The sequence below is a fragment of the Pseudorca crassidens genome, chromosome 7 (assembly GCF_039906515.1).
Source record: "Pseudorca crassidens isolate mPseCra1 chromosome 7, mPseCra1.hap1, whole genome shotgun sequence".
Taxonomy (NCBI): Eukaryota; Metazoa; Chordata; class Mammalia; order Artiodactyla; family Delphinidae; genus Pseudorca; species Pseudorca crassidens.
In genome coordinates, this window is record NC_090302.1 from 30,682,220 (window position 1) to 30,695,507 (window position 13,288).

Sequence of the window (13,288 nt, forward strand, 5' to 3'; positions counted from 1 at the left end):
TAGCACCCCAGGAATTGTGCCCTGCAGCAGCCCTCAGTCCTGGATGGATTCCCTTCAGAGTGTAGTTTAGTGATGTCTGCGGAGCACGCAGAGGAACAGTCTCCAGCTTTCCTTGGGTCCAGCAAAAAAGAATCTGCATCTAAGAGTGAACAATCGTGGGACCAGATGAAGCAACACATTCATGGCCTTTCCTTTCCTGTTCTGCCACAGACTTTGCAAATGGGCATCAAACACTTCTCTGGACTCTTCGTGCTGCTGTGCGTTGGATTTGGTCTCTCCATCTTGACCACCATTGGTGAGCACATAGTGTACAGGCTGCTGCTCCCACGCATCAAGAACAAATCTAGGCTGCAATACTGGCTCCACACCAGTCAGGTGAGTGCCACAGGCATCTTCCTCCAATATTCCTAAACGTCCGAATTCCCAGTAATGGGAGAATCCGGGGCCCCAAGTCAGACTGACAAATGACAGGTTACCAAGAGAACCAGGGTTGTGTAGACACTCTCAATGTACAAGATGGAGTTCCCTCTATCCCATTAATTCACTTGCCCCTTAAATTAAGCTATCCCATAATGCTCGTGCCTTTCATATAACTGTCCACTGTTGCTCACAGTGGAAGGAATAGCATCCCTTTTAACCTGGCTTCTCTTAGTGACAGTCTGAAGAGATGGTGTGAAAGATTTGTTTCCTATAAACTCTTTTCTTGCCAAAATTGAAACCCATTAAATGAACTCGAAGTCCATTTCCCTTTAGATGAACCTACCAGCCCCTGTTCTCACTGCATTTCAATGGTCCAGAGATTTGAAGTCCACTGGTGCCAAGGCCAAGCTCATAGGATCAAAGTTCCTTCATGTAATCCAGACACCTACACACTCACTTACAGACAGAACTGAAAATGTCGGGCAGACCACCATTCAAGCGTATTCCTTTGCACATCTCACCCTGATGGAAACTGGCACTGAGAGACAAAATGTACTCTGAAGGCTTCTTACCGATGAAGGAGCTCTAGCAAAGGCAGCAGTTCCCCCCGGCCCCCGCCCCCCAGCGCGTTGTCCAGCGAGGCCGGAGGAGCCATCCTGACCTCCCGACGACTCCCTCCTACTTCCCAGTGCACTATCTCAGCTCCTCAGTAGTGAGGCTGCCAGTTCTGCCACCTTTGCCCCCTGCATTGTTATGTGGACTCACTGCTTTGTTAACACAGTACTTTTTTTCTAGATAGGTCACTATCATTGGTTTGGTTACATGTGAACCCTGTTGTTCCTACTTTCATCCTAGGACCTAATTGGTCTCCTAAGGAGGACTCTGCAGACAACTGATCCTCTCCATTGTATGTTAGCATGATTAATTTAATTAATCAGGAGTTCTTACCTTCTTTGTTTTGGCTGTTAAGAAGTCAGACTTAAGTTTTTGACTCACCTTTAGCAATTGTGCCAGGCCCTCTGCCACGTGTTGGCTATGATAACTCTTCTTTATATCACATACCTTTTTACAACTCAGAGTATTTCTAAGCTTCCCATCAAATTACTTTTCTTTCCTCCAGGTAGAATAATAACTTATAATTAGAATTTTTGCTCTCTTGAGATTTGGGACTGAATATTGATCTTTTTTCCGTCATCATTGTTAAGTTGTTTAAAGAGGCCTAGGTTTGTAGTGAAGAGATTAAATCTCAGGGGGTACTTTGTCCCCTGGTTGCGTGTTTCTAACAGTCTCTGTGTATGCATCTGTTCTTTCTGCCAGAGATTACATAGAGCACTAAACACATCATTCGTGGAGGAAAAGCGGCAGCGTTTCAAGACTAAGCGTGTGGAAAAGAGGTAAGAAGAGGCCGGTTCCAGGTGTCATTTATGTTTGTTAAAAGTTTAGAGATGTAACTGAGACTTCATGCTCAAAAGGGAAATTATGTATAATGAATCAAATCGGGACCAAGTTGTTGATAAACACCATCAGTAAAAATACGTGGTCTCAAATAGAAGTAGCACAGACAAAATAAAAAACATATCTGTACATAGATGGACACTGAAATGCAGTAGAGGCAATATATGTTGTGGTTTAAGTGCTGGTGTGATCTCTAAGGTCAAGCATCCAGATCCAAATACTGACTCTGACACTTACAATATGTGTGGTCTTGGGCGAGTCGCTATGCCCCAATTTCCTCACTCGTGAAAATTAGATAAATAGAGTACCTACTTTCTAGAGATGCTATAAGAATTCAATGAGATAACACATCTAAAGCCCTGAAAACAAAGCTATTTTAGCTATTATTGTGTACAAAATACAAGTTAGACTTAATTCATAAGTACCACAGGCAGTTTCATGCAATATTGCCCCTTTGGCATGTTTCCACTCCCCACTCCTTTCCAGCACTTCTAGGAATATTTGAAATATGCAACAGACGTGTTCTGTTTAACCCATTTCCCGGCACTGTTACTACAAACTCCCCAGAAAAGAGCATCTCATTAATAGGAAGCAACAAGCATTAAATGCATAGTTGACATTTGAAAATTGAAACTCTGCATCTTCCCCACATCCAGCCTGTGGAAGACTGTTGCCTCATTCATGGTGGCTAAAGATGTTAGAAGTATTTGGGTCTAGTACCTGGCTGGCCTCTGTTTCATGCTGCCTAAGACAGCCTCCTGGTTCTTTCTTATGTCCAGAGGCCTCGGTTTACAACATTTCCTCCAAGCAACTCTGTCATCTATGGCAGATCCTCAGCTCCAAGCTTGGCTTTCTGGGTAATTTTAAAACCTGACACTCACACTTCTTATTCACAATAGAGGACAAGGAAAAGGGGGTGGAAAACATGATTCTTTTTCATTGTTTTTACCTCCTTGGGGACTGCTGCAGTCCCCTTCTCTGCAATTTGCATCAAGCTTGTCAGAATCATTTCCGTTATCTCTTAAAGCCTCTCTTTCCAGGCAGGGAGCACACCCCCCTCTCCCTCAGGGTCTGTGGTGCTCCTGTATCACACTGCGGCCCCATCAGCAACAAGCTGCCGACCAATCAGGTCACAGCTGTTCTATGTCGTGTTACATATTTTTTTCTATAATTATTTTTAACATAAATTTTTAACGAGAGAGGAACACAAGAAGACATAGCAGCAAAGACACCATCTCATAATAATAAAGCATTTGTTTTCCAGCCATAATAGAAACAGGGAGCTTCCAGTGATCGCATTTCCAACTGTGAGATGACTCCTATTCGCATTTCTCTCACCTAAATTCAGAACCAAATGCATCTTTCACTCAGCTTATCCATTTTTATTGGCAGATTCCCTTCTGAAATCCCTTATTTTGAGAAGGAGCTAAGGCAACACACCCTCATGGCTTATTGGGCCCATGTTTCCTGTGGTACCTCCCTACAACCCAACACCCACCTATAACCTTTCAAACGCAGTGAGTGTTTGAGGGCTCACAGCTGTCACAACTCTTCTGCATGGTCTAGTGGAGTATTGAACCTCAGCGTTACAAAATTGTCCTGTGAAAGCTTTTTAGTGTTAAATTCAGTTAACTCACTGGTCGCCTTACACTCTAAGGCTGAGGAAAGCTTGCAAACCACAATCAAAACACTCTAGAGGCCAACAATATAACACGTTCATTTCCTCCAATTAGACACCATATCTGCCATTCAGCACCTATCACCTTGCATTCATAGGTGGCTCAGAGCCACATGTCAATCATCAGAGCACTTGTGATGCTGCCACCTAGAGTATGTCATGGAAACCAGCTTTTGCTTATTCTTCTATATTATATTCCCAGATATATGTACAAAGCTCTGGAGAAAACCAGATTGGCTAATTCTATTTGCCTGATTTCTGAGGTTGCCTGGACATTCTAGGAAAATATGTTGATGCCTAACTCCCAGGTTTTCCCCACTATGAATCATTCCATGATCCTAGAGTTAGGTCCGTTGGCTCAAAAACTCTCTCCCTCTTTTTTTCTTTGGAAGAATATCTATGCAAATACCTTTATCTGCCGCAACTTGACATCCCTCCCCTATGTTTCTTATTTATTGAGTGAATAAAATAATAGATAAATGAATGAATTACTAACATATGGGTTTGAGGAAAGGCCTGGGGAAATTATGGGCCATGGTATGAAAAGATTTTGCTCTTTTCTTTAAATCAGAGGAAAAAGGTAGATATTGCAAAAGACTATATATATAGTCCTTAGTTTATTCAACATGTGATTTCATGTAAATTTTGGTCTGTCCTTCACTCCACTGGGTTTCCAATACACCTCCTCTTTTCTCTTTCCTCTCACCTCAAGATATACAAAAATTGTAAACCATATATATATATATATATATATATATACACAAATAACACATGCCACAAACAAGATTGTTTTGAAATTATTCAAACTCAATAGTAAAAGATTTGAAGGAAGAATTAAAGGGAACTGTAAGGCTAGAAGGAAAATTATATCCACACCTTTGACCCAGTGTAAAGACAATGGAGCTGTAAGTGAGCTCATTATAGAACTTTTACCCAGCCCAGGGCACAGGAAAGCTGGGCTGTGGTACTCCCTGCTCATTTATATGGGCCTTAAACCATGAGAAATGTTAAAGAACTGCAGAGTGGTTTGGAATGTGTTCGTGTGTTTTAATGGCTCGGAGCACGTATCAATCAGTTTTTGCTGTGTGAGAAATCATCTCAGTTCATAATGTTTTAAACAACAGCTAGTTGCTTATGAATCTATGTGTCAGCTGTGCAGGCTACTGATTTGGGCCAAACTTGGCTGATCATGGTCACATTTGCTCCTGTGTCTACAGCCAGCTTGGAGAAAGGAGGGAGAAGCAGAGGGCTGGCTGGTCTAGGATGGCCTCAGCTGGTCAACCGGGAAGACTGGGGACTCTCTCCGATGGTCTGTTATCAACCACCCGACTAGTCTGGACTGGTTCCACTGTAGCAGTAGGGTTCTGAGAGAGGCAGTGGAAGTGTGCAAGACTCGGAACCACCACCTGCCACTTCTGCCACTTTCTATCGGCCAGAACAAGTCATGAGACCAGGCCAAATTCAAGGGGGAGGGAAAGAAGACTTTCCCCTGGAATCCCCCTTGATAAGGGTGAGTTGCTAAGTCACACTGCAGAGGGATATGGATGAAAGGAAGAACGAAGGATTAGGACCACTTTTGCAATGCACACAGGGCAAAATGAAACAGGATCACCCTAGTTAAGTCCTTGTGTTTTTGTTCTTATCCATGTAACTGAATCGACACTTAATTATCTCTCCCTTTTCCCCTCCCCTGCAGGTCCTTCCCTTCTCCTCCTTATTAGTAAGAGTCCAGGAATAGATTCTTGATTCAGTTACATGGATGGGAACAAAGACACAAGGACTTAATAGAGTGTTTCTATTTTGTTTTGCCCTGTGGTAGATTGCAAAAGTGGTCATGATCCTCCTCTGCCTCCTCTTCCTCCTTCTCCTTCAACAAGGCTAGAAGAAATTAGCAGCCATGTGCTTAGGGCTCTAATCTCTTCTTATAGCAAGAAGCTCTTCTCATTGCATCTGTCAAAGTGTATTTCAGAAACCAGACCCCCTCTTCCTGTGCCTGGTCAGCAATAACTCTTTTGCTGTCTACAGCCATCTCAAGGATGGTGGTAGGTGGCTCGACACGAGCCTGAAAGAGGATCCTGAAAGAGGATCTATTTCAATTTGACTTTCATTATTCCAGCAAGAACTTGAGGCTCTCTTGGGTCTTTTTTTTTTTTTTTTAAGCTTCAGACCTCAACTGTCATTCTCAACTCACAAAGTCATCCCTATACTGGGACACTTTGGGCTGAAACCTGCAGCTTGTATGCTTTTATTCTCCTCAAACTCAACTAGTAAACATCAGGGTTGTCCTGCGGGGCTAAGGATGAGTCATATTAGAGTATCTACCAGCAGGACCATGCTTAGAGTCCAGCAGCTGAATAAACAGAATCTCATTTCTACTGAAGCATCATCTTCATAGCCATGAACTGTTTCAAGTCAGTGCGGCTTTCTGAGCCTCACTGGCAGGAAGAGAATAGAAAAGCATCTAAGGTTCTTCATAAAAGAATGTGCCATACCCTGGCCCATCAGCCCTCCAGGTGCAACACCCATTCCGGTTTCAGGACAGCATGAGACTTGATGAATCACTGAACATCAGTTGAAAAGAATTGCATTGGCTCCTTTTATTTCCCTGACACTCCAGCAGGCAGTCTGTCCATGGTTTTGTGACTCCATCTCTATCTGTGTACCCAGTTCCGTATTACTCACAAGGAAATAGCTAAAAGATGGGGAGAGCTGCAGAGTAGAAAGTCAATCTAAAGTGTCTCTTGGTTTCCTAGGTCCAATGTGGGACACTGTCAGCTCACTGTGTGGAATACGTCCAATCTGAGTCATGACAATCGACGAAAATACATCTTCAGTGATGAGGGGGGACAAAACCAGCTGAGCCTCCGGACCCACCAAGACATCCCTCTCCCACCAAGAAGAAGAGAGCTTCCTGCCTCGCTGACCACCAATGGGAAAGCAGACTCCCTAAATGGGGCTCGGAACTCAGTGATGCAGGAGCTCTCAGAGCTGGAGAAGCAGATTCAGGTGATCCAGCAAGAGCTGCAGCTGGCTGTGAGCAGGAAAACGGAGCTGGAAGAGTACCAAAGGACAAATCGGACTTGTGAGCCCTAAGTGGCCACGCTGCTCTCTTTTCTCAGTTCCTGGCCTTCTTCTGAGCCCTTAAGACACTTTGTAATGCTCTTTTGTAACTACTGACCAAGGTGGGGGGAAGCTGAGGTCTGGGTCTTCTTAGAGGTCAAGTCTGCTCTCCCTAGCCTGCAAAGCAGCAGCCAGCCTTCTCAAGCTCATTCCTAGGTCTCCAGGGTAGGAGTCTTCCTCAGAGCAGGAATCTTACATTAGTCAGAAGTAAACACCGTGTGAGGGATCTGTGAATAACCAGACAACCCCAGCTCCTGTTAATCTTTTCACCTGGTGCCACAGTAACATTTCTGGTTTTTAGCCCTTTCTCTGCACTATCAACAAGAGATAAAATTGTTACTCATACCTGTGTCTTACTGGGTTGTTGGTTTTAATCTTAGTATAGAGCGGGATTATTCAGGGTTGTGACTTTTGCTATAACTCCCCAGTGTAGATTTGTTCCTACAGTCTGAATGGGGAGCCAGGGAAGAGCTAGAGAAACTTAGGACAGGAAGGTGGGTACTTAGAAAACTTAACTGAACTCATTCACATCATAGCAGGCCAAGGATTGATTGGATCAGGCAAGAGCCATGTTTTTGAAAGGGTCCTGGATCTCCAACATCATCCTGACTAACATTTGGTAGGAACATGTTTACACGCCACTATGAAAGGGAACAGGGATGTGGTGAGCAGAAAGAGCACAGGCAGAAGAGGCATTAAAATGTATACCATGCTTTTCAAACGAAAGCTCTGGGCCAGAAAAGCAATTTCGCTAAGGAATGAATAGGCCCGTACTTCTAATCTAATTAAGCATCTCCACTATAGTGTGTGCCTTTCAGAAAGGAAAGTGAGAAAAGCAAGGCAAGGATGTGGCCTTAGGATGAAACTGGGACATTCCTGCTAATTGCCTGCACGGGACACGTGAGCTGGCACTGTGAGTTAAGGAAAGATGTTCTGCAATCCATATATTTGGCTATTTTCAGATCAGCAGGCACCTGTGTCTTAGCTATAGGAATCCCAGAAGTGAACTTCAAGCCTGTGAACACCACAAGCTTAAACATTCAGGAATGTGCCCTGTGCTTTTCATCTCTCTATGGATCACTAGCAAGTCAGTCTTGCAGCCTCACACCCCCTCATCTGTGCCAGTGAAGAGGCACTGGTCCCTCTGATTCTCCCCCAAACCCCATCTAATGCCCCCAAGAGATTGATATGAGTAAGCTGTTTCCCCTCTGCCTAGGCATCCCTTTTCCAGTGTGCAAAGGCTTGGACACGCGGAAAGGGAAAGGAATACGTGAACTATAGAACTTCAGTTCTCAGTCACCTAGGAACTCATTAGGATGCTGACTGCATGAGATGGGAAAGGGGGTGGATGTGGGCTCAGAAACCTGTTACCAACACTCCCAGGTGACTGACATGCGGCCTAAAAATTACTCTTCAAGAAACATTGTTCTAGAAATTTGGCTGCTCCAGGCATGGGGAGAATTGAGAAGAGCCTTTTTGAGAGTTTCTCAAAAGGCTTCAGCACACACCTGATGATTCACGGTCCACACAGCCACGCCCACCCCAGGACACCATGTAGGACTAGACTTTCTTGTCTATCAATTAATTGCTTTATCTTCTCAGTTGCTTATCATCTTTGCTCCACCCCAGTCAGTTTGAAGGCCTACAGAGTTCTCAGCACCGTGCCAAGCACCGTGCTCTGTAAGCTACAGATCACTGGGAAGGCTCCTCAATCACAAAATTTCTTCCCCTACTTTTGGATGCAGTCCCTGCATTTCCACCAAGAGCTGCCCAGTCCCCCAAGGAAAGATAACACTTTAAGCTGCAATTAGATAAGACTCCAGCAATTAGCTGTCTGAGAAAACCCTGGGGTGGATATAAGCTTAGAGATTCTGATGAGGGAGGTGGACGGGTTCTAAAGTTAGACTTCATCAACCTCACAGATGAAACAGTTCAATAATGAGGGAACAGTGATCCCTGGAAACAGAAAGGACAGCTCTGCTTTGAAATGCCCATCCTCCCATGTTCTCACCCCAGACAAAAAAGTAGGTTTGCAACTGCCTTTGGAAGATTATGCCCCTTAGCCATCCCCACCCATCTGCAACAACTAAGGATGCTCTAGAGACTCTGCCATCATGCTCTGCACCCCTAACCTCTGCGCAGCCTGGAAGGCTGACGTATAGGTGTACCTCAACTCACGTAACAGCCATGCTCCTAATGTTGTACCTGGACATTTTTTATAACTCAGCTCAGATTCTGACTGTACTTGAGAAGTTGGCTATTTAAAGGAACCCAGAGGTGACTTCTTTTGTAAAGAATCCTTTTGTAATGCAATTAATTATCCCGTAATGTATTTGTTTTGTAAGTTTGGATTTTTGTATATCAGGTTTACCTTAAGCTTCTCTACTGAGGCATTCTGAGCAGTGGTGGTAACATGCCAGGTCACCCTGCCTATCCACAAACATGTAGATGACCAGGGCATGGCTCCTCGAATACCTTCTGAGGAACTACCTGGCCAAAACTGCGGCCAGGAGGTGGCCAGAAGCAGCAGGAGCTGAAAGCAGGCTTACTGCCGTCAGCATTGCTTGAAATGCCCCCATGTTCTGGACAAAGAAAAACAAAGCATAATCGCTTGTGTTGAAATGATGCAGTCTTCATGTTAAGTAGGAATGGTAATTGAACAGTGTTTTGCAATTTGTGAAACAGTGTGTTGTGTTTTGTAAAAAGATTTCATGAAATGGTGGGTCCTTTGAAAACCTTCCTTCCTGTTCTGCTCCACCTCTGTTCTCTCAACTCCCCTCAGGCTCAAGAAACACAAGGATCAGAGAAGTCTTCAGGTGGAGGGTGGTTTTCTGGTAAAGAAGGAGATAAGGGATGCTACCTTGCCTCCTATTGTGGGCTTCTCTTCCATGAGATCAGGAAGACCTCCATGTTTTTTTTTTAATTTTTATTTTTGGCTGTGTTGGGTCTTCATTGCTGTGCGTGGGCTTTCTCTAGTTGCGGCGAGTGGGAGCTACCGTTCGTTGCGGTGCACCGGCTTGTCATTGTGGTGGCTTCTCTTGTTGTGGAGCACGGGCTCTAGGCGCACGGACTTCAGTAGTTGTGGCTCATGGGCTCAGTATTTGTGGCTCGTGGGCTCTAGAGCGCAGGCTCAGTAGTTGTGGCGCACGGGCTTAGTTGCTCCGTGGGATGTGGGATCTTCCTGGACCCGGGCTCGAACCCATGTCCCCTGCATTAGCAGGCGGATTCTTAACCACTGAGCCACAGTGCTGAAAAAAGACCTCCATTTTTTTCCAAGCTCTGATGCTAGGAAATGAGGTGCACGACAAGTCCACTATCACACTCCCCAACCCTGTTTTCCAAGGGGGAATTCCTGCCACAGGAAGCATATAATAAAGTAGGACTGGGCAAGTTGGAAGAGATAGGGCTATTGGTTCATGTAAATAATGAAAATAAGGGCCCCAGAGTGTGGATGCCCAAGGTGGAGGAGCAGGGGGATCCCTCCAACAATTGAAGACAAGCTGGAAGAATGACTGGGACAGACAAGTGAGAAGCCACAATCATTCGAGGTCTTTAAGGTGCCTGGAGGTGACTTTCCATTATCCACGGATCTTGCTGTTGCACAAACCTTATATGGGAGCTGCTGCTTCTGTGCCAACCAGATAAGCCGTAAGTGGAGCAGCTGCTGAGCAGGACAGAGCTATGTCATCTGGGCAACAGACTTCTCAGTGATGGTGCTGGGTCTGTTAGAGCCTTGGAGCTAGTGACCACTTCCTCGGTATGGATAAAGACTTAAGGGGACAGAAACCATTAGCCTCTCTTCCTCCCAACTCATATATTTGATAGGCAAACCAGAAAATCCATCCAGTCTTCAGAAGGAACTGCTTTCTAGTCATCAAAACCACTTCACTCTGCACTGTTCACTTATTCCTTTCTTCACCCACCCACATCCATCTAATCCAGGATTCCCTCATTCTTTAAGTTTAGTTCCTAATCGTTTTATGAAAATAACATACCTGTAAGTATTTTCTTAAGGTTTGTAAAGTGTTTGCATTGTGTCTTCACTTTAATGTGTTTGCAATTGCTCCGTTCCAGGAAGAACTGAAACGCTGTCTTGTGAGCATGAGGTGAACAGGCTGTTTTGCTCCAGCCACTTTTCTTGTACAACCACGTGATGGACTAGATGTCCTCAGGCCTTTTCCATTTTCAGTTTCTATGACTGTGGAATAAATGTTGAGATAAAAACTTCACTTCCAGGTGTACTGCTGGCATTGTCTTTGGGGACTCAAATGTTGACATGATACCAGCCCCTTCCTAACAGGAGACCCAGTGATGCTGTGACTTACGCTTACTTCTTTGGTATAGTCCAAAAGCGACACAAAACGTGCTGAGCAAACTCAGAGCCCTGGCATCATGCAGTTAAACTGAAATAGCTTCGTCTGAGACATTCTAGGAAAAGCCACACTATTAAGAGATCTCTAAAAACTCTGCTCCAACCACCTCATTTAGTAATTCAACAAACATTTGTTAAAGAATTTATATTTATGTGCCAAGTGCTGGAGACCATCATAAGATGGGCATGGTCTTTAACCTCAAGGACCTTCTCGTCTGTCCTTTTCACAACCTGTAAACTGATACTACTATATATAATAGCTGACACTTATTGAGCACCTATTTTAGTAACTGTGATCTCATTTAATCTCCATTAAAATTCTGTGAGATTGGTACTCTAGACCTAGTCTAGAGTAGATAAGCTGGACCTCTAGTTTATAGATGGAAAGACTAAGGGTCAGGGGATTATGTGAGCTGCCCACAGTCCCACAGCTAATAAGAGTAGTGGCAGAGATTCATACGCAAGCAGTGCAATTCCAGAACAACCATACTATGTTGTCAGAATACTGATTTCCTTACAACTTCCCCTTCTTCCTCTAACCCTTCCCCTCTCTAGTCTTTCTGCCATACTGCCTCCTGCCCATGCCTCAGCCTGGTCCCCAGCTCCACAGAAAGCTCACGTGGTAACTGCACCTGCCATGGTCCACTGAACTCCACACTGCAGCCCTTGAGTAGCACAGAAATACTGTTTCAGGCATCTTTTTGCTTTCTAGTCCAACCAAGAACTGGTGCAAACACAGCTGCAAATCACTCAGCAGTCCTGCAGTCTCAGGCGTTTTGCAATTAGCTGCTGGAAAATTTGCTGTCATGAATCTGCTAGCTGGATGGATGCATTCTTCCCACACAATCTTTTGGCATATACCCAAATCAAATACTACAAAAATATAGACCTACTGTATAACCTAGTTCAACCACCAACTTACCAAAGTCTGTTGAGCATCATTAAGTCATTCATTTTTTAGATGCTTATTCTGAGCCAGGCATTGGGCTGGCTGCTGGAGATAGAAAGACATAAAGCAGATTCTGATCCCATGGAGCTCAGTCTAGTGGGGAGACACAAACTGGGAAAAAAATGTGGCGTGTACTCTGATAAAGAAATGCACATCAGGTACTACGGAAGCAAAGAAGACACTTTTTCCCTTTTTCCTCTGTGTGTGTGTGTGTGTGTGTGTCTGTGTGCGCGCGCGTGTGTGTGTGTAGTGTGCAGTGGAGAAATCGAGTGGAGGGTAATAGGCATCCCAGGTTAAAAAAAAAAAAAACCAGCACGTGCAGTTCTGGAGTTGGGAAACTATGGCAATCAAGGCACTTAGGAACATCAAATAGTACAATATGACAGAAACATAAAGCACAAGGTGGGTAGCAAGCTATCAGGCCTGGAAAGAGAAAAGCAGAGACAAGATCACTGTGCTAAATTGGATTTGTATCCCAAAGACTACAGGAACCATTCAAGGATTTTAAGCTGAAAATGGATTTGTGAAAAGATCGGCATCCTCACCACTAGGTGGACCTGGCTGTCATTCACATGCATTTGTTTGTAGGGCAGTGAGCAAATGAAGTTAACCTTTTGATGTTCTGGAATGACTTGGCCGTGGCATCATTTAACAGGGACAGGTGGACTTAGAGACAGACAGACACAGATAAACACACATGGCCTAGATTCCAAAGAAAATGTCAGTCTTGTTTTTCCTAGAAAGAAAATGTAGAAGAAAGAAAAATTGACCTCTCAATTTCTTTATTTGCAAAATGCTGTCTTGAGCATTTACTAGGTGTAAGCACTGGGCTAAATGTTTTGTTTATATTGTCTCAATTCATCCTCAAAACAATCCTACAAAGTATTTATTATTGTATAGATGAAGAATCTGAAACAGAGAGAGCTGAAGTAACTTGCTAAGCAGCTGGGCCATACTCACCCAAGTCTGACTTCATGAGAAATAGGTTTAGCATAGTGCCTGGAATCACAATAAGCACTCCACAAATGCATAAACGGGTTGGGTGAGCAAGGAGAAATCTAAGATCCTTTTGGTTCAATTCTACGCTAGAACAAAACGCTATGGGAACTCTCATTAAACAAGGGAATAAAACATAGTCCTAGGGACTTCCCTGGTGGTGCAGTGGATAAGACTCCATGCTCCCAATGCAGGGGACCCGGGTTTGATTCCTGGTCAGGGAACTAGATCCCACATGTATGCCACAACCAAGAACCCTCATGCCACGACTAAGACCCGACACAGCCAAATAAATAAA

At 44.3% G+C, this 13,288-nt stretch overlaps 1 protein-coding gene across 1 annotated transcript in view; it reads left to right on the forward strand.

Moving 5' to 3' along the window:
* Positions 1–10,902, forward strand: part of GRIN3A (glutamate ionotropic receptor NMDA type subunit 3A) — a 155,069-nt gene extending 144,167 nt beyond the window's left edge. Inside the window, exons 7-9 of the mRNA XM_067743786.1 lie at positions 211–375; positions 1,738–1,814; positions 6,307–10,902. Coding sequence (XP_067599887.1) covers positions 211–375; positions 1,738–1,814; positions 6,307–6,646 — 582 coding nt within the window. The 3' untranslated portion in view covers positions 6,647–10,902. The remainder of the gene's footprint in view (positions 1–210; positions 376–1,737; positions 1,815–6,306) is intronic.
* Positions 10,903–13,288: the final 2,386 nt, after the last annotated feature.